The following is a 27,839-nucleotide window of genomic DNA, read 5'->3' on the forward strand; positions in this document are numbered from 1 at the left end:
GAAAGGCAGTGGGAGGCTTTGCTGGCCAGCTATGACCCGGAGTCTTAGCTCTACCTGGCCACAAGAGCTCGCAAGCTGGCGAAAGCCAGTGGTACCTTGGACTGGGGCGCCAACCGCTCGTCAGCCTCGGCTGAAGAGACTAAGATAAAAGATCCCAAGCATTTAATAATGTTTACTCACTCACTCACTGGAGAGGTGAACTAAACACTGTTCACCAGTGCCAAGGCAAATGCCAGCCAACTGCCTAACTCATTACAATTTACAGCAAAGCAAGCAGAAATGAGTCTGTCTAATGTGTATTCTTATTTTACTTTTTTTTTATATCAATTTGATTTAATTCCTCTTTTTCATTTCAAAGGCGTTGTAGAGAAGAGTGATGGAATATGTACTTCTCATGTACATTGTCTATATTTAGTAAATAGCCTTACATGAGCCTTTTAAGTTCAAAGCTACTCATACTGAACACATAAGATACACACCTCCTTCTCCTAGAAGGATGTCATGTGGACAGAGGTCCTGCCGAACAATACCCAGGCGATGCAAGTGACCGAGGGCCATTACAATTTCCGCAGCCCAAAGACGGATGCAAGCTTCAGGTAGGTGGCACGGCTTGGCTAACTGCTTGGACATGCTGTCGAGCTCACGGAATGCCTCGGCCGCCTGAGAAGACAGTGCCCGTTTCACAGGCTTCCTTGGGCTCACCACACTGTTGCAGCTATTCTTCTTGGGTGCTTCTCTTGAGCATTCTCCCGAGTAGCTGTGACTTTCCGCTTTGGAGGCTGGTAAGTTAAGAGCATTATTCCTGGCCAGAACGTCCTCCAAAGAACGGCCCGCCACTTGGCTTCTACTCCTGGTGGACGGCCGCAAACCCGACTTTTCACTCACTTCATCGATGGTCACAATGCCCATGGATTCTGTGGTCTGCTCCAGGCCTGGTGTGCTACACTCAGCTTTACAAAGCTGAGGACTTTCTTGTGAGGGCAATGTACTTGAGATGGAGGGCAACTGTAAGGAATTTTCTGTAGAGCTTATTTGTACTTGGGCTGTGCTGCCTGCGCTTAGCAATGGCTGATCACTTGGAGGAGAACAGCTGCCTTTTGGTGGCAGAGTCGTGTCTAAGGCAGACGTAACTGATGTGGCAGGCAGCGTTGTCTGAGATTCATTGCAAGCGATGGCAAAATCACATTCTGAAGGAGGCACAGGTACAGGTTCTCCTAAGCAAAAAGAAAAGAAATAATAAAACTGTGTTAGTACAGAGAGGAATGTGTACTGTTTGCACCTAGAACACCAATGCAATGTGCGGCACGAATTCTGCCAACAATTCTACAAAGTGTCTTTCCTTCATTGTTATCAGCACCCACATGCAAACAACCAATAATTAAATGTTTGTCTTTCCAAATAAGTAGTGCATCTGAACATATGGCAGCTTCAGCCACAATTATGCACAATCACGGCAAGGAAACATATTCGTAATGTGCTCGCAATAAACACATCTCGAGAGAATGTATAATAAGTCGAACCCGGATATATCGAACTCGAAGGGGATCGCGAAATAGTTCGATATATCGATAATTCGATATACAGAAATCGGCTTGGGACAGCACTTATGATGCGAAAAAACGATACCGCATTTGTGGCGTAATCAACTCACTCGCATAATGAACCCACCCTTCACTTTTCCACTAGAGAATTTGGAAAAAAAAAAAGCGTTAAGGCCAGCTCACTCACATGCAAGCGATTAAGCGATCTCAGCGAGGAGCCGCAGGCAGCGACAGAGCAAAAAATTTCCAATTTGTTGGAACTGCGTCCCTCTGCGGTTTGAGCCACCGCGGCAGCTCGAAACAAGGTTTCTGCGTCGCCGCGGCAGAAATTGCAAGCGTTTCGGTCGTCTCATCCACAGCTCATTTCTTGGCAGCGTGCCAAGATGCTGCGCTGTGATAACGTCGTGGCGTGTTTATCTTTTGATAGCTTCTGCGGTGGCGGGGAGCGAACTTGGCAGACTGCCCGTGATGGCTTGATTGCACAAGCCTGGTTCGATTTATCACGCCGCGCTTGGGAGGCGGGTGTAGTCCACTGTCATAAAATATTAGAAAGCGTGATACAGTAGCTGCAAATGCTGTTTGAAGCGAAAAATGCTAAGAGCCGGTGTCATGATCGCAGCTGACCGCGTGCTTTCGTTAATTCATACATGCAAGAATAAACGACTCCCGCAAAAACGAAAAAAAAAGCCGCTTCGTAACGCCATATCTTACGCTACGCCGCGCGTACAGCACAACGATAAAAATAGATTACTCTCGGGGAAAAAAAAAAAAAAAAAAAAAAAAGATCTGCCGCTCGTTAACTTCCGCAGGCGCCATAGCCACGTCAGCCGCTGCGCGCAGAGGGTTCGCAACACATGCTGGGGAAAGCGTCCGATGTTCTCTCTGAAAACGGGCTGAGCTGGCTTGGCGCATGCGTAGCGCGTGCTGCTGTGAACGAAGGCAGGGAAAGAGAAAGGAGAGAGATAGTTCAGCAAAAGAATGGGCACACCCTTGCGCTTCGCTCTGTCGCGTTTTTCCCCACTCGTTCATACCGGTTCTCTTTTGGTTCATTCACGCACATGGCTTGCAAACGTCACGTTCTGGCGCGCGGGAAACGATAACCGCAGATGCGCGCGCCTTTGGGGAATGGGCACGGCACTGCCCTAGCCGAACTGTCCCCTCCCATTACTTACGCGCGCGGCTTGAAAACGTCACGCGGCAAACGGCCGAGGGTGATGCGATTGTCTTTGGGAAAGGCACACTTTCCAGTGCGTGGTGCGGAGTTCGATATATCGAACGACCGGTGAAATTGAGTTCGATATATGACGCGGCTTTCTTATACTTTTACATGGGATTTTCAAGGGGATATTCCGTGAGTTCGATATAGCCGAAATTCGATATATCCGGGTTCAATACATCCAGTTTGACTGTAAGCAGCACCCTCAGATCTTGTGACTATGTTTGAATTGATACAAAATTTAAAGAATTAACCATAAGAAAGGGAGCTTGCAGTGCAGCCACAACTATCAGTCGAGTAGAGAGAGTTCTCATCATTTTCTGCAAATGCATCAACTTCTTTTCTTTTTTCCCTACTTGTATTTTTACTTTCTTTGCAAAAGCCATCAGCTAATGCAGAGCTAATGCAAAGCCAACACTAGGTAATTCATGGCCACTAAAAGTAGCTGACTAGATTCCAAGGGGTGGAAAGTGTAGCAAGGGTTAGCAGCAAGCTAGGTTGGCGGATGAGATTAGATAGTCTTCGGAAATTAATCAAGTTGGTGCAGTTGGCACAGGACCGAGTTAATTTAATCTATAGGGGAGAGGCTTTGGTTCAGCAGTGGGCAGTCAAGCTGATAATGATGATGAATGCAAAGTTCCCTTAAAAAAACAAAAATCATTTGAAGTGCTGCCTCGTAAAAGCAGGCAGCTGTTTCTATCTAAAGCTTTCTTTTCTCTCTTTGCGTGGAATGCTGATCCTTGCCATAAGGTGCAAAAGGAATGATTGCTGCAAGTAAAAACACGATCTGCTGAATAAATGATGAATGATACATGTGCCCTAATGCCCTGAATGATGTGCCTTGATAGCCATGCTGCAGCTATTTTTCTTAATTTGTTTTCAGCATATGTCCTGGCCCCTCCACAGACTCTCATGTAAGCTGGCCATCAGTGGAGTTTCAATGCCGCCTGCACAACAGTAGACACAAAAATATTGGAGTAGGACAGAAAGGAACGATGGAAAGAGACAACCAGAGAATTTCAGGACCCTCTTAAATGATATGCACAGCCTTGCTATGACTTCATGACTACTGATATGCAGCCTGACTGGCTGAAACTGCCCAGACACTTCTATCAGATAACAAGTGACCACTGTACCAGTGGTGCCTCATTAACCTGGCTCAGCTGACACACAACAAACAAACCCTTAGGAATTTCCCATTCAGAAAATAAGAGATGGACTGTACAGTTAGGCAATGTTACAGCAAATGCCAAAAGTTGTATAGTAGTCTGGTGCAGACAGTTCATAACCATAACCAACTTGAAACTTAAAATATTAGTTGAACAAATTTTGCCATTTTGGTTCATTTCACATTGCACTTTTGCAGTATAAACTATTCGAATCCCCTAAACGTAAAAAATTCTGGATCTGTAGTTCATCTAAACTGGCAGCGAATCGTTACGATGCACCTGAATGGCAGTATCTTGCATTTGTCAGGTGAGTTAACTTCCTTTTTTTTAATAGAATTGACTGTCAGTATGTGGCGAGAACCTGTGCACAGTAATGCACTGACTGCATTCGAGAGTGCACCCACGGATCAGGCAACGAAGAGAAGCATGTAGTCAACAGCTTCCTATGAACCAATCGGCAGCGTACCTCTCGTTTTAGATCCCTACGATAAGATATGGCCCCTATAAAAAGTGGCGAGGATAGAGCATGCATGCTGCTGCTGTGGCCACTTTGCGGCGATTGCTCTCAGTTTGTGCCAGCTGGAATCTAGCAAATGCATATCTCTTGGATGACAATGAACAAAAAAACGAAAGAGCGCACAACTGAAACATGGGCCTATAAAAAACCTGCACAACTGCAAAGCATTCAGCGTGGTGTGCGTACTGGGGCATCTAATGGTACAATTTCCATTTCGCGCCTTCAGTTTATGGCAGTGTTTGCGCCCGTCAGAGGGCCTCCAATCCAGCGAAAACATCACGTGAGAGCCAGACACGTATCCAAGGGAGGCCCTAAGCTTCCCACAACACAGCCAATACAGTTGAATCCCGCTATAACGAAATTCACGGTGCACGAAAAAAAATTCGTTCTCGCGGAACTTCGTTATCGCAAAAATTTGACGTGAAACGCAGAAAGAATTGCCCAAGCAGCAGCAAAGGCGTTTAATGCCAAAAATCTGTAAGCTTGGTTTGCTTACGCTTCACGGCGAGCAACGCCGTCACGCGATTTTCGCACTCGGTCAGCAAACCCATTGCAACATCGTCGTCTCGGACAGCAACGAAATTCCTGATGACATCAAAAGCGTCCATCACCTGTACGGCGGTTGCCGCAGCCGGCGCTTCCTGTACGTCGTCGTCTTCTTCATCGGAAGAGTCCTTATCATTCCGGGCAGCTTTTATGATCTGCTCACCACTCACATCTTCGTGAACAACAACACAAGCGTCAGCGCCGATGTATTCGTCGAGCTCGAGATTAGGCGGCACGGTTCCTATTTATTTCTCCCAGCGTTTTCCAAGCGGCCGCGATCCCCAGAGCCGGTGACGCCTCTTCGTCGTCGTCTGTAACGCCTGGTGTTAGGCCAGCAGAGTGTACGGGTCGACCTTCGGCAAATCCGGCGTGCCTGAAACAGTTCACAATTACTGAGCGCCCCAGTGTGCTCCAGGCAGCAGACATAATCTGCAGTGCCACGTACAAGTCCACCTTCGTGTCTCGGCCGGTTTCAGTGTTAAAAAGCAGCCGCTGAATTAACCTCCCGCGGTAAGCGCGCTTCAGGCTAAGAATCACGCCCTGATCGAGAGGCTGTAAGACAGACGTGCAATTGGGAGGGAAAAACCTCAGCTCCGTGTTAGTGAGCTTGACTTCGTCGGAGTGATGCGCTGAACAATTGTCCAAAAGCAAGCAAACTTTACGGCCCTGCCGCTTCATGTCGCGGTCGAATGCCATCATCCACTCGGTGAAAATAGCGCGGGTCATCCATGACTTGTTGTTCGCCTTGTACTGCACAGGTAGGCTACGAGTTCCCTTAAAACAGCGCGGCTTGGCACTTTTGCCTATGACTAACGGCGGACGCTTGTCCGAGCCATCCATGTTTGTGCAAAGCAGCACTGTGATGCGTTTTTTGCTGTGTTTGCCGCCGTGACAGCGCTGCCCCTTGAAGTCGAGCGTCCTAGCCGGCAACATCTCGTAGAATAGCCCGGTCTCGTCGGCGTTGTAAATGTCTGCAGGCGCTAAGTTGCTTAAAATTCCGGCCATGTTACTCGCCTTCCAAGCAGCTGCTCCGTCCACGTCTGCTGACATTGACTCGCCGCACAACACTTTTCCAACGATGTTATGGCGGGCCTTGAAACGGTTTAGCCAGCCAATGCTGGCTTTAAAATTATCAATGCCAAGTAGGCATGCATAGTTCAAGGCTTTCTGCTGGACGATGCTTCCGGACAGGGGGACGTTGCTGGCTCGTGCTTCCACAAACCACGCATGCACTGCTTTGTCCAACTCTTCATGGAGGGGCCGCGTCACCTTTTTGTGCTTCGAGGATGTGCCTGAAGCAAGTGCCATTCTCACGCTGTCCTTATTGCCTAGAATCGTTGACAGCGAACTTGCAGGAATTCCGAAGTCTTCAGCAATTGCCGCTTTCTTCCTTCCGCTTTCTGCTTGGGCGATTATTTGAGCTTTTTGCTCAAGGGAAAGAGTTTTGCGTTTTTTCACTTGCGTTGCCATCGTGTCCTGCGGATGAAAACTCGTCGTTGTCGAAGAGAAAGGCAGCGAGTGAACAACGCGACCACGACACAAAGCCAAAATGGCGGAACTGCAATCACGTGATTTCATGCTTAATGTGGCTTTGGATTTGACTTGGACTTCTCGCCAATAAAACTAGCTTCGGTTTCGATTTTGAACGCGAAAATTTCGTTGAAGCGGAAACGCTCTGCAAAAATGGTTCGTTGTGCAGAGAAATTTAGGCCATTAATTCTTATAGGATACTCGCGGGGAATAAAAAATTATTCGTTGTCGCGGAAATTTCGTTGTGGCGGTATTCGTTGTGGCGGGATTCAACTGTAATTCGTTATGCGCGCATCTGCAATATCGAGGTTCGATTGTACATGCCATTTGCTGTTCATACACTATTGCTACACCATGCAAGCAAAGGCAGCTCACCACTTGGAGAGCAAGGAGATGCCGCTGAACCATTCAGGGGAGACAGAGATGGGGATCCCGCACAGGGCGCTTGGCAGGCATGTGGCGGTGGCAGGACAGTCCTCCGGTTCAGGTAATGCACCAGGCAGTCCCACAGGCGGCCACCTGGAGCATATTCCAGCACCAGATAGTACGAGCAGTCGGTCTCGTACAGGCACAGCAGCTGGGCCATGTGGGGTACTCCCTGAGGGACAACGCTCGGACGGCCAGGGGAGGAACCACCGGGACTCTTGTGCAGCACCTGAGATTGGGTAAGAAATGGCAAGACAGCATCCAGAAAAACTCAATCATTAACAGCACTGCACTCAACTCTAGGCGATTTTAGCTCTGAGGGTGCTGAAAAGTTTGAAATATGGGCAGCTAGAATCAGGAGAGGCTTTATTTAATACACCCGTGGCTGAATGGATCAAAGCAGGTCAGTTTGAATGAACCAGGATGTTTCAACTAAGCAAGTCTGAACTAACAGCAAGAGTGCACTGCACTGAGCCCAAAATGTCCACAGGCAGTATTTCGGCAGGGATGGGTAGAATGCCCCAATAAATCTCAAGGCCTTGGGGGGTGACAAGGTTGCATAATTACACAGTTCCGACAGACATCCAATTAGCAGCATGTAGTGTTAGAAACACATTGGACGTTATATGAATAACCACGGCTACGGAGAGTTTGGAAAAGGTACAATAAAGGTCCAGGTAGGTCACACCTGAGCGTTTCTTCATAGGTACTAGCAAGCACTAAGCTACCCAAAACAACAGAATTCCACGCTTACGCTCATTATCAGTCATAGGGCCAGCTCGCAATTAACTAAACAGTCAAACTAGATGAAACAACTACAAAAAAATAAAATGCCATAGTTGCTATCTTTAGATATACTTCGCTATTAACCATCATATGCGATGCAGGTTTCACTTATTTTTCCTAAAACCGCATTGGGAAACATTTTCAGCACGATTTGTTTTTCTTTATATGCGTGATAATATTAGAGGCCTTATGACTGAACAAAACTCACGGTTGCATAACTACCATTACTCGTTGTCATTGCGATAGAATTAGATATTTCAGCTATGTTAATGCACACAAAAAAAAAAATTTAGGTTAAAAAATCTCAGCCATTTGCAACATCTGCTACACAGCTGCGTAAGATGACGCTTTCAATTTCCTTTCTTACTGTCAGTAAAGTGGCCACGCATTCCAATGTCGGCTTACACATGCAGTACCCAGGCATTCTAACTTTTGAACTGACTAACGCTGATGGAAGTTGATGAAAATAATGGCATACAAAGAAAAGCATGAGCGACTGGCAGGCTATCATATAGAATGCTAGGCAATGACAATGACGCAGAGGTCTTATGAAGCAACCAGTGAATGCTTATCTGTTCGTACTGTTGCGGGTTCAAATCTCATTTTCAGCCTTAAACTAAATATATTTAGCTTATTAATAGTTTTATGTGTTTTCAGCAGCGAAAGCTAACCTGTACATCTGTTTATAAAAGCTGGTTAGCATGTCTTCCACATTTCTCTGCTTTCTATAACCTCATGCTTCCATGGCAGCCACCCACATGGTGTGTAACGTGACAGCATGATGACATTGGTAAAAACAATATTTCTCTTCCAAAGAAGCTTCTATGCTGTCGTATAAAAAGCTGCTCACTGCCTCAGGCTTCCCAGGAATGATGAAAGAAATAGAAACAAAACACGATAAACATGCAGACAACAAAAGTGCAGCTCACTAGCACACATGCCACTAGCCACCATACCAGATGTCGTGGGATACCTTCACATGGAGACAGCAATGGTTGTCATGGGAATAGCACAAGGAATCGAGTAGAACAGTGCAGTTGGTGGAGCTGTGCCACCACTACTGCACATGTGCGGGCCACATGCCACTTACTTATACGAAAGGCAACAAAGAGTAAAGAAACCAAATTATGTAAGAAAGCACATGTGGCTATAAATACAGTGGCAATGAGCTATGCTCGTGCACTGCCATCGTATCAACCCATCAATTATGTGTGATATTTTTTTCGTTTTGAGATGCTTCCTTTCTCCCCATTTCAGGACACTCTATCCCAACTACAATGATGGCAGCACATTGAGACAACAATGGCAAGCTTGCCTTGATGACAACAGTCTGGCTCTGTCGCATGTCCAACACGAGGAGCACAGTGCCAACGACACCGATGACCTTGTAATGAGCCAAATCCTTGATGGGACCTCTCAGGCTGGGTCCCCGGGGCAACACAGAAGAGCCCTTCCCAGAGGCAGCAACACCAGACTCCAAGACCTCGGGACCTTTGCTGAGGGACCACCGCCGTTCCCCTTCCATGCGTCTGGCCAACTGGTGCTCGTATATCTGCTCTGCACGAGCCAGATACTGTGCAGTCTTCCGCCGCACAGCATCTCTCCGTGTGGCGCTGCTGTCCTCTGCGTAAAATTACGTTGTGGTATAACTAACTTGGCAAAGTACAGAACCAGTAGAGTCTTGTACAAAGGTGGTAATTTATTACCAATGACCTTGGCCAAGCAGGTGGCAAAATTACAAACTTTGCAAAGGCTCACAGAACTTTTTTAAGGCTGTACTCTCTGCAGAGAGACACAAGAGAGCAGGAGGAGAAAGCAATGTTTAATGATGCATTAGCAAGAAGAGTAGGAAGAATTAGTTTGATAAACATAAAATTTCATTAACGACAATGTCCACTTTTATGACAGCAGCATTTGCTTGGAACTGTGCTGAAAGACACGCACACCATACAAATGACACCGTTAATGCAAGCACATGCTCATCATGACTCTGATGAGGCAATCAATGCTAAGCCAGCCATGATGAAGAGAGGTCGACCGCCGTGACACTGAAATATGAACTTCTCACATTCCTGCAGACTCGTTCAGCAAACATAGAGTACAAAGCATTGCACACCAAGCCATGCGTTTTGCGTCAGCCTTCCTTTACAGGTGTCATACTCACTTTGCACTCCTTCAAGCAGGCTGCTGACTGCCCTCTTGTACAGGGAGAAGGCTCCTACAAAGTCGCCATGGGCTTCGCAGGCATGTGCCTTAGCTGCGTAGCTAGTTGCTTCGTGGAGATAACCAATGCCTTCTGCATCCAGTGGTGACACCGGTGTGCCCAGTGAAAAACTCGTGGCCGACTCATGCCTTGACCGCTCTGTGTCTCCTCTTCCATTAGTGTCATCTGCATCAAAGTTGAAGTACATCACTGATTTCTGTATATGGAGTAACGCAAGCATCAACTAAGCCATTAATTTCTTAGCCTCACATTGTGGCACAAAATATGTCTGAAGGATGGTGAGGCATTTGGCTGACTAGTTCAACAGCTACATACACAAATGACCACAATGTATGAGACCGGAGCTCAAAGAAAGAATATATGCACTCTTTCTATATGCTGCCCTTTGTCCTTGAAGGTGTTTCATCGATAGAATATCCCAGCAGGGAGAATGAACCACGCCTTGAGATAGCTATCTGATGCCTGCCATTCCTCTTATCCTGACTGCATAAAATAACAGCCAAGTAGTTAAATCTCGATATTACGAATCATTGGCTACACTGACCTACAGGCGGACTCCTTTATAGTAAAGTCACTAGGACCGGCAAAATCATTACCACATCAGTTGTTGGTGATGACAAGGTCCTGAAGATAATGTCTGGTAATTACATGGCTACTTACTAAATATATCTTGTTGCTTTATGAAAAATGCAACATGAATGAGAAATAGATGAGAAATGCGTGTGACAGCCAAGTACTGCAAAACCAGACAGGCTGTGCCCATCAATTCTTGCCACTGCTGTCTCGTGGTTCGTGCTACACAGTGCTGTGAATGTTCAGTCAATTCTTCCTTTTCCATTTTCTCACTGCACATTTACTCTCTTTTACTTTCTGAATGGACCACGCCACCTTCTTTTATGTTTGTAGCCAGCTTTACTATTTTTTCCCTAAGCACTGCATACTTTTTCTCATGACTCAGACGCTTATGTAGAGTTGGCTTCTCCTCAGTTCTGTTGAGCCAGATGGTAAAGCCATTAAAGAAAAACACGGTTATTTTATACATAAATATATATTTTTTAAAGAAAAATTTGCTGTGTGATCTTGGGCAGCGCATGGGTGGCAATGCCATTCCATGGAATGTTGTCATCGCATCTAAACACACTTTACTATAACCAATTTTTACCAAAAATGTCTTCATTATAAAGGGGGAAAGTGTACAGTTGTCTATGGAAAATGAACTGAGACTTCAGTTCAAATTTACTATATCCAAGTTTACTATAGCAGGGTTGTACTGTATTTTTAAAGTATTATAAAAAATATGTGCAATGTTTGCTCTTTCTATATATTGAACACGGTTCGTCATGAAATAGATATATATTGAGCTCCTAGCTCTATGCGGTGCTCGTTCCTATTGCAGGCAACAGCTTTTCCGCAGTACACAGGTGAGTGGTGGTGGTGCGGCAAGCGTTTCCGCGAGAGTTTGCATGTTATAGTGTTCATATATCGCATTCGGCAACAGCACTGCAAAATATTAGCGGCATGTATGGTTGTCAGCAAGAGTCCAAGCCTTTCGAATCCCTCTACAGCATCACGAAAGCAGTGGCGACGACGGCTGCAGCCTAATTGTAGCCATAATGCCTTCATGTTGGATGTCACGAAGGTAGTGGCAACGACGATAGGCTTCGCTTTAAGAAAGTTTTCTACGCTACACAGCTGTGATGCAGGAAAGCCACCCTAGCTGGCGCTTGGCCCATCTTCCGACTGCATCGTTGCAGGTAAGCAGTTTTGCGTAGTGAGGCCAATATGGCGCTCGGTTTTTGAGGTCAAATTTTCGTGAGCATCTTTGCAAAATTTCATTGATAAAACTTGAGGAAAGCTCTTTTTCTAGCAACAATTGCCTGAGCTTCTACAGCTTCACAGACTAAATCGCACTGCTTCTGCATGGGTTTCTTACGAAAATTTGCATCACAAATCCTGGCTATATCCAACTGTTTTATGATATTTTACTTGTTCATCATAATGAGGTTTGACTGTAATTGCAAATGCTGCCCAAGTTCTGATGTAACTTTTTGGGAACCATTCACACAAATAAAACCATAAGAACAAATATTTCTTTAATTTCTTTAAGTACAAGCTTCTGAGAAAGCTTTATGGCTTTCCTCTGTTGCCATATGGTAGTACATAGGTGGATGTTGATGAGTAATTACTCCCCGATTGCAAATTTTCTCCACCTCAGGGAAATTCCCTGAAAATTGGACCAAGTATAGGTGATATTAACAGACTAGGTCCATGGGGCAAGTCCAAAGAGGATTGTCTGAACATAATTCTGTTGAATCACGATGAATCTTTATCATGCTTAAAACCCTTAGTTTTTCGTGACTCCACGAAAAATCGAGAATTTAAGAAATTTTCATGAAATTTTAGGCTAGCAGCCACACTCTTTACTTTCTGCTGCTACTTTTAACAGACATTAGTAAAAATAAAAGTATGATAGAAAAATGAGTTTTGTCTTATTTGAAAAAATATAACACGAGGGCAGTACGGTTTCAGAACTCCGGAGAATTTTAAAGGAACTACCATCAATGCCGGAAATATCAAACCCAGATATAATGAATTACTTCTTGTATCGAATTCTCAAAGTATCCCCCTGAAAATTACATGCAAAAGTATAGCAACCTTGTTTGCGTTTATTGATGGAACTCTCGCTCAGCAGACATACGATACATCAAACTGAATGTCATGGCCCTGAGTTTCTCCTAACAGCGCTCCAACGATTCCTTTTCGTGCATAGAGTAGGGCCGGCTGCACGGCTCTTTAGACTTGCTGGCTAATAAAACGGTGTGACATGGTGAATGTCAGGTCCACTTGGATATGCCGCGTGGTCACGTCGACGGAGCGGCATGTGAAGGTACACCCAGTGTGTTCTCCTTTTCAACGCCTGGCTGGAGGCGACGCTCACGCGCTCATACGCCTCGCTGGTCACCATGTCTGCAGCAAGCAATGTGTCACCAGTATACTGGTGGGCAGAAGGTCACTGCAGGAAGCGCGCAGCTAGTGTGGGTACACCGTATTCACACTTCCGGGTTACAGAGAGGCTCATCTGTTGGCATGTTTTATGCAATGAACTACTGACGTATTAAACTACAGCATATATCAAACTACAGTAGTCCTGTCTCCTCTTCTCTCGTGATCGTCTTTTTTGCACACATACCTTCCCATCAACTCCATTACAGTGTCTTTTCTTTCCCAATGACTGACACCACCTCCTTTTTATATCCAGGGCCACTTTTCTTGCACATGCATACTGCACGTTTAACTCAACGCCATTAAAAAGGCTGCCTTCCTACAAGCTATCAGGCAGTGTAAAAAAATTCGTTTCAGAAAAAGAAATTCTACATATATATTCATAATCTGCACCGAAGTACAATGCAAGGTTAATTCTAAAGTATTATTTGACATCTCTGGTGGAGTTCTGCATATTCTTTTTTGTTTTCAGTTTGGAGAACAAAGCATTCTCCACGCAGAAGGTTAGGCGCTTAGAACACACAGTCATACAGGGGGCCTAGTTATAAGCAAAGTTCATACACCGTGTTTGAAAGAAAACATTAGTATGAAACTTTGGTAATTTATGATGGGCAAAAAATTCATTATGCACAACACATCGAGACTGTCCATTTTCCTCGGTAAGGAAGGAGTTCATGGTGTCAATTAGGTGCACAATATATTTTCAGCCATTATAGCAAAGGTCACTAGCATCTACATGGATGAGAGACACCTTTCTAAGCAGCCCAGGAGCATACAGGGTAGACAAATTAGAAAGAGAAGACAAGAACTGGTGAGAATGGGCGGCAAGAGCGCATGTACAGTAAGCACGGTCAGCTCTACCTGTCGCACATGTGTCTGCCACTAATGTGTTGCCAAACAATACTTTAAAGAGTCACCATTACGGAGGGAAAAAAAAAGAAGAAGCATGCGTTCGTGCATTTTTAATATGCTTATCACCTGCAATTTCTTCATATGTAGATTTGACTTTCCCCTGTTCTCACCCTAAAGGTTTAGGAGTTCAATATAAAAAACTTCCACTATAACAGAAGCGTAGTCAGTAAGCACTGCGCTCGCATTATGTGAGATCCTGCTCTACACTCCTCTCAGAAGCAAAACCCCATAGTTGTCAGGCACTGTACCACTCGGTTCAAAGGCAGTCCAATCATCAGCCTCTTCCTCCAACGCTTCATTGACTGGACTCGGAAAGGCAAACGCAGAGCCACCAGGAGTGGGTGTTGTTGACTCATCCCCCAGGCAAGCACAGGCGTCAGCAGCTGACAGGATCCAGGCATTGCTCAGCGAGGAGAGCTCATTACTGTCCTCCCTCTGCAACGTAACACATCACTCACTTTATGGAGACAGCAACGAGATTATAAAACATTATTCGTTCACTACTGTGAAATTATCACAACATCAAACAAAGCAACAAGAAGCCAGCACAAAACTGGATGCAAAGCCAGGATATCCTTTCTGTGTGGTTCTGATAACTATGTGCGGAATAGGGTTTCAACATACTCAGAGCAACTTGAGCTATGAGGCTAGTGGATGGCCTCAGATTAATTTTAACCCTACCTGAACACCGACCAACTCGCCCAACTTCTCAAATTAATGTAATTTAAAGTACCTAGTTTTTTTTAAGCGCACTGACATTGTAGGAACCACACAGCGTAGGAACCTCCTTCATTTTAAAGCCCTTTCAAGCACTGTCTCTCCTCAAGGTCACCTCGCGTGAGATCGGTGTTTAACTATTAGCAGTTTTCAAGCTACCAAATTTGCCATTTCTCTTATCTCGCATGCCATTTGGTCATATAGCACCACTGACGAATAACATCCTATTGTGAGACGCAGAAAACAGTACAAGCAGCAGAAAAACCAGAAGAATGTTCTGCAAGGCTGAAGGCTGACTGCAATAGAAAGTGTATTAAACACGCAGTCCAACCGAAACGTTGCACTGCTTTTGCACGACCGTTAGGTTAAACTTGCTTCAATTTGCATAATTTTCTGTTTTGCACCTCATTAAAATATGGCAGCCACAGCTGGAATGGATTATTGACCTTAGGATTAGCCTATGAAAACCAAAACCATTGCGCAATTGTGGCGGGTGTTAAAATTTCAGCTGCAGACGATAAGTGGAGTTGCTTCGTTCAGACAACGAAACACCAAGCTCAGACCCTGTGTGAAGTTCCCCAAGTGCAATGTGTTGAGGCAAGAAGAAAATTACTGATTTATGCGGTTATTCTATCCCACCAAATAAAGATATTCTACAAGTATGAAAAAAAGAAAAAGAAGAAGAAGGGCTAAAAAACTTCTCGAGCTTTCCAACTTCAACACACCCAAGCAAATGACAAAGCCAAGGTACTGACACAATGTTGTATGCATCTGACTTACTCTTGACTTCATGTTTACCTTAAACTTCAGTAAGCCAACATTCAATCCAAGAATAACTATGTAATGCTTCATCATTTAGTTAGGCTCCTGTCAGGCATTTTTATTTTCGTTCTTTTTCTGTTCCAAATCAAGAAGCTGGATCATTTACTCAGGATATGCATATTACATTACAGAAGATGCAAAAACATAGCAACAATAGGTCAGGAAAAAGAATGCACTTGGTGATTAAGATTGGCTCTAAACCAAAGCAGTGAACGATGTAAGGGCAAAAGATGTTTCAATGAAAGAAAATAGTATGAAATAAATGATATGGTCAGAAATTTCGTCTGTCTTGCATGCAAGACGTGGACCATAATTGCTGTAAATGCACTTATGACACTTTGGACTTAATCGAACCTGCAGGATGGGGTCAAACTCTGCTATCTCGGGACGGAGAAACCCTGCTGGTGACGTCTGCCGCGAGGTTGAAAGTTGGTCATCATCCTCGCCCTCGGTGGCTGTTGAACGGGCCGAGAGGTCCGCCTCTTCCTCTGTTGTCCGCGAGTCAAGGCTGAGTGCATCAGCCGCTGAAGGTGGTCGCCAAGAAATGTCAGACGAACAATCGCCTGCTGCAAGGTCAGCAGCGCTACCCACAAAAGAGGAAAGAGAAAAAAACAAATTAAGGTTTATCAAAAAGCGAAATTCCATACAATGAATACTACAGTGGAAGGGGCCAAGCTAAAATTAGGATATTTTATTCTGGGACAAAAGAGGGAACACAGTACAAATACAACTCACACAGCATTTTTTCTTTTGTCCTATTTGTGGTGCTACAGCAGGGATATGAAGTGATAGCATTAAAGGCCCCGTTCCCAAGAAAATCCGTCGGCGGCGCTGTCGTCTCCTTAAGTGAAAATTTACGGGCATGGCTTTGACAGGTAGTAGCTGACCAGTGACATGACCGTGCATTGACTCTTCGTCAAGTTGTGTGGCATCCCGAGACCACACGACATGGCCGACTTGGCAGGCGCTCCCAGTTCGGGCTTCGCCTCTGAGATGGGAGGGTGAGACGAGAATCAAACCCACCTAAATCCTTGGATCCCAAGACTAACTTGATCCTAGGCCCCGCAGGCATATACTCCAACTTGGTTAAAGCGGGGCTTTAAGGGCTTTATAGGTAAATAGTATGTCGGGTGGTCTTTCATATAACTGGATAGCTTATGGCTGTATGTTCCTGAATAATACTCGCTTAATCGCTGATCCCTTAACTTATGCATAATAGAGGCATAAGTTAAGGGATCAGCGATTAAGCGAGTAGCAAAGTTCATGTACGAGAAAGAGGACCCTCAAGATGATCCACACAAGTGAGCCATTAAGGCTATCGTGTTGTACACTTAAAGGTGGAGCTTAAGTGTCCCCTTTACTTTCTTACACATTATGCAATACAAGATACCATTGAGGGCTGCACCACAACAACATCAGAAACTAGGATGCAAACAATACCAAGCAGAACATTAGGTTGATGAGCTAGACATCATTCGGACAAGATGACGAGTGTACAAGTTTAAGCTTCAAGAAATGGTGTCTGTGCTACGAAAAGCTAAGCCCCATGTTGTAGAAATGATTAATTGTACTGCATTGAAATAAAAAAATGTAGCCTGCATGGTGACGACACACAATGGTATTTTCAAACTGCCCATTTAAATATAGCAATAGCAAAATGAAAATTCAATAACTTGGGGTCATGAAGGAAGCCTGTAGTTGTTAAATCGATATTATGTGAAGAGTGCACAGCTCGTTCACTCCAAATGTGTCGCCGCAACCTAGAATCGAGAAAAACGTGTCTGAGAAAATATGTATGTGATTTTGTATCAAAATTATGATGTGACCATTTTTTAATCAGCATTAAGGGGGGTGTCATACTATTTCGCTTAACATTTTGCACCCATCTGCTAGTCAAGCCGGAGGCTGGTTTATAATAGGGATTCAAACCGATGACATTGCAAAGCCAACTACATGCCGTTCACAGCAACTTCATTAAAGACGCGACGCCTTTTCCCACCTCTCCAGCTCGACCGAGCACAAGCCACCCGCTCTGCAGACACACTCAATTCTTAGTGACCCCAGGCTATCACTAATTACTAACAGGGAATACGACCCCGCATGTCCAAATTGCAACAACGGAGAACCCGCCACTCAGGCGCACATCCTCTGGGGATGCGAAAATAACCCGCCCCCAAGGACCCTCCTGCCAGCTTCCTCTACGTAAAGCTGGCACCAACTCCTCACCAAGCCAGACAAGAACACACAACTTTCACTTATTTCGTGGGCCCAGGAAGTTGCCCCCACCTGGGGGCCACACAGGATCCACCTGCCCAAATTCACGACATCTGGGGCAAATAAAGTTGTTTCTCCCTCTCTCATTGTAACTGTTTATTTATTTATTGTACCTCAAAGGCCCCTGTTATGGGGCATTACATGTGTCCTCCGGAAATCAAGACAGACACTACGCTTTCCTTTTCTCAAAAACCAAACCACTTGAAAATTTTTAACACTTTGTCAGACTCTGTGCTAGTCTAGACTCTCAATGCCAAAAAATTGCGACATGAAAAGGTGGCATTAAAGTTTCGTTCAAATCTGCTCTTACGGTGAAGCTGAAGCGTCCTAATTTTTCAAGCAAGGCATGAATGTGTGTAGCATGACCCTTTTTCGCTAGTGAACAACATACAGCGAAGGGCCCCAAAAAGAGTTCTTGGCCCTCAGAGTGCAATCCTTACCAGGAATAGGATGAGGATCCATTGGACTTGGACGGTGCAGCGAGCAGAGGTGGCTTTAAACCTGAAAGTTCCTCTTCGACATTATCATGGCACTCTTGGCTATGCTGTTCAGAGGGAAAACAACATAAGCACACTCTGAATATGACTTCTTTGCACCTTTTAACGATATTGAACAGAAATTACACTGGAGTGTAGAGCATATCAAGTGTCTTGCACCTACCTACCAAATTATATCACACATCAGCTACATAACAATCCACAAAATACTTGATACAAGAAATGCTTCCAAAGGTAAAGTGGTACTCTGCTAACAGCAAAACTAATGTTCGGATTACTGGCCCTTGCAATCATTTAAAATATTTTACTGTTTCTGAACTGTACATAGTGTTCAAAAGAGCTCAAGTTGATTAGCAAAGCAAAGTTTTGCAAAAGCACAATAATTTCCCATAGATTGTAGCAAAGCTGGCATACTGCTTAAATTTAAACCTCAGTGTATAGTTTAAAAACTCTGCACACCACAATGCAGAACTGGCATGATGATAAATGTAAAGGACTTTCTACCTTGAATAAAATGATTATTCCCATAGAATATTATCTGCATGTCAGCCAGATAATATATTTTAATAAAAGTACACATATTCTGACACAGAGCATGGAACAAGGATTGCACTTGATTATGCTGAACAAAAAAAACGAGGCTCACTATGGGCTGTCTCAAAAACAAAGCTCAGAACAGTAAGCCCATTAGTTGCACATAAAGCTGAAATCGTATTATTGCTGCTGCTTCTTCATCTCAACAAAAAGGTACGTTACAATAAGAGAATTCTAGAACGAGGTGAGAAAAATACGCTAGTGGGACTGAAAAATATGCAACTAAATTTTTTTGTATGAAGCTAATAACAGGATTTTTAACGTCATTATATATTTTACTACACTTGCTATGGCAGGTTAAACAGAGCAAATATACTTGACAGAAACAATCAGTATGTCAACATTTACCTAGAGGTAGAGAAGAAGTGCAAAATGTGCAAAGAGGGGTAGAGAAAGGTATTAATCACAGCACAGTCAAAAGGAAAAAAAAAAAAGAAAAAAAAGATAGCGAACACAAATGGGCGGGAAGTATTAGAGCAGTCATTTTCAAATTTCTGACATATACGGTGCCTATTGTTTACATAAAAATAGCCTTTCGGTAGAGTTTCTTTTAGCACTGGCAAACGCCTTACATGCCCTTCTTCTGTCCTCATCCAATTTTTGCACTGATTTCTTTACATCGTAATTTTATCTATTTCCTACGAGTGAAGGTATGCTTTACAGCGTTCCCTAATATAACATGCTTTAGGAATAACTACTTTCTTAATAATCGTATCCAAAATTAATTGCGAATAAAATATAGCCTGTTGATGTGGTTTAAACTTCACATGATTTCAATATGATCCTTGGTATAACTAAGTCATCAGGAGGTCAAAAAGTCATGTATAAAAGTCATTTTCACTTTCAATGAAAGTGAAAATGGTCTAACAATAGCTCAAACATACAGACGCGGATAAAAAGATACCGTATGAGACAGTAATTCAAATAGACTGACTTCAATAGAAACTTGCTCTAACAGGAGGTTCTCACCTAATTTTCGTGCCCACCTCAGAGCTAACATTTTCATCTATGCTGACTGATATAGTAGGCTAAGCAACAAAAATGTTAGACAAGACAAGTGGACGAAATGCAGCTATCATCAACACATCGTAACACGAGTGCAGCTATATCAGACAATGCAATGTGTCACACTGATATGAGTTATTACAGGAACTGCACTACCTAGAGAAGTGTGGTTTGCGGCAGTGACACAGTTTCCACCCTGGCAGCAAAGTTTAAGGCACGCTTATAAAGGGCAGAACATGAGGTACCCTGCTGACCTACCTCAAAAAATTTTACAAACACCTGGCTGTTGAACAGGACGGGATACTGGGCAGCAAACTCCAAGAGGGAAAGGGCAGACTTGCGCCGTTCTTCCACTGTTTCCTCCTCAAAACGGCCTTGGAATAAAAGCATTGAGCAAGACAGTTAAGATGGATGAGGTAGAAAGTCAACAAGGGCTGGCGTTGCTTTTTCCCGCACAACAATTTTGTTCTCACATTGAAAAAACGAGCTCATGCTGTGAAAGCACTCGCAAAAGCTTTAAAAGTTACCACCACAGCATGAACTCAAGGCGCTCGCTCAAAAATACACACATTAATTACGCAAGAAGACTTTTTAAAAGGTCAAGAGTTAGAGGAGTGTCAACAGAGGCACGCTCATGACAAATTGCAGCAACACAGGTTTGATAACACATTTGCTCCATATGCAACATGGCGCTTACAAATCATCTACAATATGAGGAAAAATTATAATGCTGATCCCGGAAGCACCTAAACCCATGTCTTCTATGCACACGTAACTGCCTATCACTCTGAATACAAACATCTGAAGCAGGCCGGAAACTGATGCACCTGCCTCGGCAAATGGCTTCAATGAATCTGACCCAGAAACGTGCAGTATTTTTTTGTCTCGTCCTTCTAGGCTATAAAGTATTAAAACATTCAGCAGACTCTGAAGCCTGCAAAGTGCCGTAAGAAGTGGATACAACATCGCGTTGTTTTAGCGGCACAACGACGCGTAAAAATGAATGAAGCATAAGGCTCAAGTTAGAAATAAGATGTCAAGCTGAGTGACATACTGATGACTTGTAAGTAGCCTTCGTCCACAAGCAGTGCAAACGCTATCGTAATCCATTCTCTATATCGCCTTATATTATTGAAAGGGGAACTGTCATAACAGGTTAAGAAAGCACGACTAAAGCGCTCACCAAAGTAGCTGGCCTTAGGAAACTTGGGAAACGTTCCCTTCAGGTGAAGGCCTTGATAAAGGTGAAAGAGGGCCTTGTACAGCTTGCGAAAGTCGCTGTACCTCTTCCATACGACAACCTGTGAGCAAAACAAAGTATTAACCATTACACGCATGCTGACCGGAGGACGAAAAAAAAAAAAAAAAAAACTGCCGCTCACACATTACCTGGGACGCGGCTTCCACCGAGTTCTTCGGAAATATCTGCAAATAATGCATATGCAGTAATTACAGTGTCAAACAGCAAAGCTTCTCGACAATAACAATAAAAACATAGCTGAAAGTATATAATGTCTGAATCAGCTCGACGGTCGCAGCGAAAGTAGGTACGGTTTACCTTTGAGACAACCTTGTAGATCGTGTAGCCCTTCTTATGCAGTGTCGGATTCGAAACGTAGAAGCTCCTGACCCAATCGTTATGATCTGGAAGCTTTGACATGGTCACCACAATCATGAAAACAGTGGACGATGCACCTCAAGCACCACGGAGCCAACCACGACTGAAGTCATGACTTATGACCGGAGAACTTGGTTCGCGTCACGTCGCTCACGGCACAGACGCTGCAGGTTTTGAGGCGAAAGTCATATTGTGCACTGTCGTTTATCCAATTACGTAATCATTCGGATGAGAGGCGCGAGAGCAAACTTCCACGGCAGCCCACCTGCGCCAACAGTACACACCGGATGGAGAGAGCATGAACTCACGAACTGCACAAATCCGCAAACAAATCTCAAGTGCTTGACCTGGCTCGCCTTGGCTTGATAAGTACTAAAAGCTCGCTCTTTTTTATTTTGTTTTTACATTATGAGGACTATAATAAGCAATTTCTGCGTAAAAAAAACTAAAAATTTGTTTTATTTGTTTTATCAGTAATAAAAATAGCCGTTATGTGTTAAGATTAATTTTGAACCATGGTTTCGCATTTCAAGGCGCGCTTTTCAGTTCAAACATGGCTCACAAGGCGAAGTATAAGATATACCTGTGGAACTGTCGCGGATTTCAAAGGAAACGGCCGGTTCTGCAGCAGTTCCTCACTATGGTTACAGTGAACACTGTACTACGGTAGAACAAGTGCCTCTCGCAATAGCATTTTGGGAAACCAAGGGCCCGGCAAACTGTCGAGATACCAAGCTTTCCAGAGCGATGAAGGTGGGAGGGTGGTGGGGGCCATTTTAGCCAAGAGAAATATGGCAACCGTGGAACACGACCTCGTATCGCGAGAGATACAAAATGTTTCTATGAGACTATTTAGGGAACTAGTCCTAGGCTAGTCTCTTCTCATTTACAGCTGACTCAAGAAGCGTAAGGTCAGATTTAGCACCCTGCTAAAAGCCAGCACCCTTAGAAATTATGAAAAATTTTAATGAAAGGCACCCTCATGGGCGTACTCTACGAATTGCTCGAAAGGGAGGCAGTTGTGGGAGGATATATAAGACGTAGGCTGTATTATACATACAGGTCCTACCTGTCCGACAAGAATTGGAAACAGTGTAAGTGTCAACACATCCACCGACCCACGCCCTCAGCCCACAGTGGAGCAACACGTACCTTAACTTCGGCAGCAATTATTGCATAATCACGCTAAAGAGCCCATGAAAAGCTATTTACTGGAATTATAAAACGCGCACTCGCAATAGGTATCCTATCAATCCTCTTTGCAACGCAAAAATCTTAAATCCAGCTTCATTATAGCACCAAGCATATTGTTACGGTATTCACTGGTCATGCTCCGGAGGACGATGAAATGCGACAGGGTAGATAGATCTCTGCTGCCATCTTTTTTGCGATGTAATTATACATCTCAAAACCTGGCATCTCTGCACCACAATTCTTGGCCGATCCCCCTGTGTGGGTATGTGCCATCAAACTAGAGGAGAACAACAACGCTAGTGGTACGGACGGTTATCGCTTGTGGATCTTCCCCGTAACATCTCTTGGTGGAGGTGAATCCATTCGGTCCCCTGTGACAAGCTGGTTCTCCGCAGTGGCCGCCACGTCAGTACCACCACAATGTCTACAGACGCCACTCCTCAACGTCGGCTGCACCTGTTGTCGTCATGGCCAACCCCCGTAACCTTCTGCGGGACCGACGACGTTGATGTAGACGACTGGCTGGCCCTATACGAACGCGTCAGCAAGCGCAACAGGTGGGATCTCACACTGCGAATATCATCTGCCTGACTGGGACCACGCGGGCATAGTTTGAAACTCATGAAGATGACCTGACATCACGGAATGTCTGCAATAAGAAACTCCACGATCTGTTCGGAAAGCCTAGTGACCGCCAACTCGCCGCCAAGAAAGAGCTCGCTTCCCGCGCCCAGACATCCACAGAGTCGTATCTCACTTACATCCAGGACGTCCCGTCTCTGTGCCGCAAGGTCAACTAAACCATGTCTGAGGCGGATAAAGTCGGCCATATACTAGAAGGCATTCCCGACGATGCTTTCAACCTGCTGTTGCGCAAGGATTGCTCCGCCATGGAGTGCTGCAGGTGTGTCGACGTTTCGAGCAAGCGAAACAGAGGCGCATTTCTCACCATTTCGATCGGCTTCCGAGCACGGCTGCTAGCTTTAACATGAGCTAGCTCCTCCTGAGTGGATCTTCCGACTCCTCGACCGCCTATCAACGACAGCACTTTGACCCGAATCGTTCGCCAAGAATCCGAGACAATGACTCCCGCAGCCACCCTATATCGCATACGCCGGGCACCACCCTGGCTACTATATCACTCATTCTGGTTGTTCGCCAGGAGGTTGCGATATGGGCATACATTCCGGCCGCGTCGCCGACATCATAGATTCCGGACCTGACCCTCCAGTGATTGCTGTTGCCTCCTCCAACACCGGTTTCTCACTCGCATATCGGCACCGAAATCCGAATGAATGGCGTACCCCCAATAATCGCCTCATATGCTTTACTTGGCCCGTCACTGGCCCGTCACTGCCACAGCCGTTGGTATTCGCCATCTCATCAGTTCACCTACTTCGACCACCACGGAGAATATGCCCCATCGTTATTACTCACCTCGCCCCGACCAGTCCCGTTTAACTCCGGTGCAACTGTTCGTGTTACCAACCGTTCAACAACTCCGCAAGCCTGACACTCGCGTTCTATTCTTCCTCTGCAGTTCTTCACAGTCCTTTCCCGCCCACTTACCAAAAAAATAGCTAATGCAGCTCCAGGAGGTGACGCTGCATTTTGTGATCTGGACCGAAAAATCACTGCTGACCTCTGCACTACACAATCATCGCATCGGTGTCCTTGTGGATGAAGTTCCAGTTTCAGTTTTTATTGATAGCGGCGCCTAACTGTCCGTTCTCAGCTCCTCATTTTGCCGTCGCCTCAAGAAAGTCCTTACGCCAGCCGTCTCGTCCACAGTTCGCGTCGCCACAGTTCGCGTCGCGTTGCCAATGGCAGCCCTGCTGCTGTGGTTGACATATGTACGGCGAGAGTTACCACTGCTGGCCGCCATGCCCCAGTGTTGTTCACCATCCTACAGGAATGTCTATTAGTGGTCTGTTAAAAAGTCAGTTGACTTTTTAATAGACCACTCTGCCCTCATTGATTGCTATACCGGCCTACTTGGCTTGGACCTTCCGCTCTGCTGTGAAGACTGCACCTGTTCACCCCGCCTTCGCTCAGCATTGCCGCCTTCCTTCTGAAGCTGTCGTTTACATCCCTATGTCGCCATTCTCACCTGTCCCAGATAGCAACTATTTCGCGTGTCCCGTTACTCATGTCATCCTGCAGCGGCACGTCACCCTTTCTCACCTAATTGTTCAAATCTCCCAGAACCGCACCACTCTCCCTGTCTCTAACTTCGGCTTGCCAACTCAAGTTCTGCCCGAAGTAATTTCACTTGCTGCGCTGTCCTGGCTGACCGATCGTGCCATTACAGCTCCGAGAACAAATCGTCCAGCTGCCGTCCCTGCAGCCCATCCCTCGTCCTTCACATCTCGTCCTGGTCCTGTTAACAGCAAGATTGCACCTGATATCCAACCTCAATTCGCCGCGGAGTTACACAAGCTTTTGCGCACCTATAGTGACCTTTTTGACTTCGGTACCCGCCCAATAGGTCAAACTACAGTTATCACCCACCCCATTGACACCGGTGACGCCAGTCCTATTCACAGGCGGCCCGATTATGTTTCGCTTGCCGAGCGATACGTCATTGAAACGGAGGTCGAGAAGATGATGGCGAATGACATAATTGAGCCTTCCAGTAGCCCTTGAGCATCCTCTGTCGTTTTGGTCAAGAAGAAAGATAACAGTTGGAGATTCTGCGTTGACTACCGCCATTTGAGTAAGATAACCAAAAAGGTGTCTATCCTATTCCGCGTATCGACGACGCGCTTGATAGTTTGCATGGAGCCAGCTACTTTTCATCCATCGACTTTTGTTCCGGCTCTCTGCAGACGAAAGAGACCGTGAAAAAACAGCGTTCATCGCCCTTGACGGCCTCTACCAATTTAAAGTCATGCCTTTTGGCCTTTACAATGCCCCAGTAACCTTCGAACGCATGATGGACTCTCTGCTCCGAGGCTTCAAGTGGACCAGTTGTTTGTGTTATCCTGACGATGTAATTGTTTCTCATCTACATTTGGCAGTCCATCGCCTTTCTACAATTCTTGCGCTTTTTAGTAGAGCCGGATTTCAACTAAACTCCAAGAAGACTGAGAAATCAAAGTCCTTGGTCACTTGGTTAATATGCTGCTGGCGTTCCGCCTGAACCCTGACAAGATTCGCGCTGCCAGATATTTTCCAATTCGGCGTTCATCCAGCGATGTTCGAAGTTTTATTGGAATATGTTCCTATTTCCGACGATTCGTCCCGAACTTCGCAGCCCTTGCGCGTCCTATTACTCACCTCCTGAAGAAAGAAGTTTTGTTCTCTTGGGGGCCGGAACAAGTTGCACTTTTCTCGGAGCTTATTGCTGCTCTCACTACTTCACCCGTCATGGCCCATTTCTACCCATCCGCCCCACTGAACTCCACAACGACGCAAGTGGCCATGGCATTGGAGCTGTACTCGTTTAGCGACAGCAAGGCCGCACAAGGGTGATCGCGTATGCCAGCCGTCTTTTATCTACGCCTGAACAAAATTATTCTATCTCAGAGCGAGAGTGTCTGGAGCTTGTTGGAGCTATTACAAAATTCTGCCCCTATTTGTTTGGCCACCCCTTTACTGCTATAACAGACCATCATGCCTTATGTTGGCTTTCCACCCTCAATGATTCTACTGGCCGTTTGGGACGCTGAGCACTACGATTGCAAAAATATACCTTTTCCGTCAGCTACAAGTCCGGCCGGCTTCATCAAGATGCAGACTGCTTTCCCCGTCATCCCGTCGACTCCTCTAGCCCTTCCGACTCCGACGATGACGCCTGTGTCTTATCTGACTCAGCCTTTTCTAATATTGCCGACGAACAGCGCTTGGATCCATCGCTTCATTCCCTTATCCTCTGTCTTACCTCCGACTGCCCTGATCCATCCCTCGCCTCATTTGTACTCCGTAGGAACTCCCTATACCGACGTAATATTCGGCTTGATGGCGCAGACTATTTGCTCGTCGTTCCCAAACATTTCCGGTCCACTATTCTTAAAAAGTTCCATGATGTTTCTACGGCTGGTCACCTAGGTGTCCCCCGCAAACGACAGCCTGCGCCGACGTTTCTACTGATCGGGGCTCTACCGCTCCGTCCAGCACATACGTGGCCGCATGTGAACTGTGTCAGCGTCGGAATAAAAATTTTGCCTTCAGCTAGATCACTTGCAACCGATCCCCATCCCGACTGACCCGTTTTCCTGTGTTGGTGTTGACGTTTTTGGGCCATTCCCAGTTTCCACCTCGGGGAACAAATTGATAGCCGTCGCAAACTTCCTTCTAGAAAATGTGATTCTTCATCGTGGCGCCTCCCGTGAATTGGTCGTGGCCGCTGTTTCCTCTCACGAGTAGTTGACGAAACTCTCCGTTCGCAATCCATCCGCCACAAATTCTTACCGCCTATCACTCCCAGACGAACGGCCTTCCGGAACGTCTAAATCGTACACTCACAGACATGCATTCCAAGTATGTGTTTGATGACCACCGGGATTGGGACGTTCATATACCTTTTATGACGTTCGCCTACAACTAGTTCCATTCTACCACTGAATACCTTCCATTTTACCTGATATTTGGCCGACACCCGTTAGTGTCCTTTGACAGCTCACTACCCTCGGCAGACGACACCAGTATAGTTACACCGTCGCCCGCGCTCATGATGCCCTCCGAATTGGTAGTGCCAGGCTCTCTGCACCCCAAGACACTCAAAAATGCCTGTACAACAGTCGCCATCGTGATGTGCACTACGCTCCTGGATATCTCGTCTTGCTGTGGCCCCTAGCTGTGCCGTCGAGTGGGGTTGTGCACCCCGTGACCGGCGTCATATACGAAGTTGAACCTGTGCATCCGAAGTGCTCGTCCGCAGTGCTATCCTTCGAAATTGTGCATGTGTCCCGCGTCAAGTCCTATAATACACGTTCTGTTTCACTAAAGTAGAAAGCACCGGGACTGTGCTTTTCCCGAGGGGATGTAGTGTTACTGGCAGTATTCACTGGTCGTGCTCCGGAGGACGATGAAGTACGAGAGACTGCCAAAAGACGATGACGCTGAGGGTAGACAAATCTCAGCTGCCATCAACGCTAGTGGTACGGACTGTTATCACTTGCGCATCTTCCCCGTAACAATACGGTTGATCGAAACTGAAGCTCTAGCTGCCCTCTCAACTCAATCCCCGCCGGCGCTCAATAAAAAAAAGAAACCAATAAGTTACGCCGGCGTCCCACCACGCCCC

The 27,839-nt window shown here is 45.5% G+C and overlaps 1 protein-coding gene across 1 annotated transcript in view; it reads right to left on the minus strand.

The window, feature by feature from the left end:
• LOC146196030 (ribosomal protein S6 kinase-like 1) overlaps positions 1 to 21,739 on the minus strand; it is a 34,530-nt gene extending 12,791 nt beyond the window's left edge. The window contains exons 1-11 of the mRNA XM_084598044.1: positions 21,338 to 21,739; positions 21,169 to 21,204; positions 20,963 to 21,080; positions 20,038 to 20,153; positions 18,124 to 18,227; positions 15,764 to 15,992; positions 14,119 to 14,305; positions 9,896 to 10,120; positions 9,047 to 9,354; positions 6,895 to 7,174; positions 480 to 1,214 (exon numbers count right to left, since the gene is read on the minus strand). Of these exons, the coding sequence (XP_084454170.1) occupies positions 480 to 1,214; positions 6,895 to 7,174; positions 9,047 to 9,354; positions 9,896 to 10,120; positions 14,119 to 14,305; positions 15,764 to 15,992; positions 18,124 to 18,227; positions 20,038 to 20,153; positions 20,963 to 21,080; positions 21,169 to 21,204; positions 21,338 to 21,454 (2,455 nt within the window). The 5' untranslated portion in view covers positions 21,455 to 21,739. The remainder of the gene's footprint in view (positions 1 to 479; positions 1,215 to 6,894; positions 7,175 to 9,046; positions 9,355 to 9,895; positions 10,121 to 14,118; positions 14,306 to 15,763; positions 15,993 to 18,123; positions 18,228 to 20,037; positions 20,154 to 20,962; positions 21,081 to 21,168; positions 21,205 to 21,337) is intronic.
• Positions 21,740 to 27,839: the final 6,100 nt, after the last annotated feature.

Source organism: Amblyomma maculatum, chromosome 3 (assembly GCF_055883805.1).
Source record: "Amblyomma maculatum isolate TAMU_Amacu chromosome 3, ASM5588380v1, whole genome shotgun sequence".
NCBI classification, from domain to species: Eukaryota; Metazoa; Arthropoda; class Arachnida; order Ixodida; family Ixodidae; genus Amblyomma; species Amblyomma maculatum.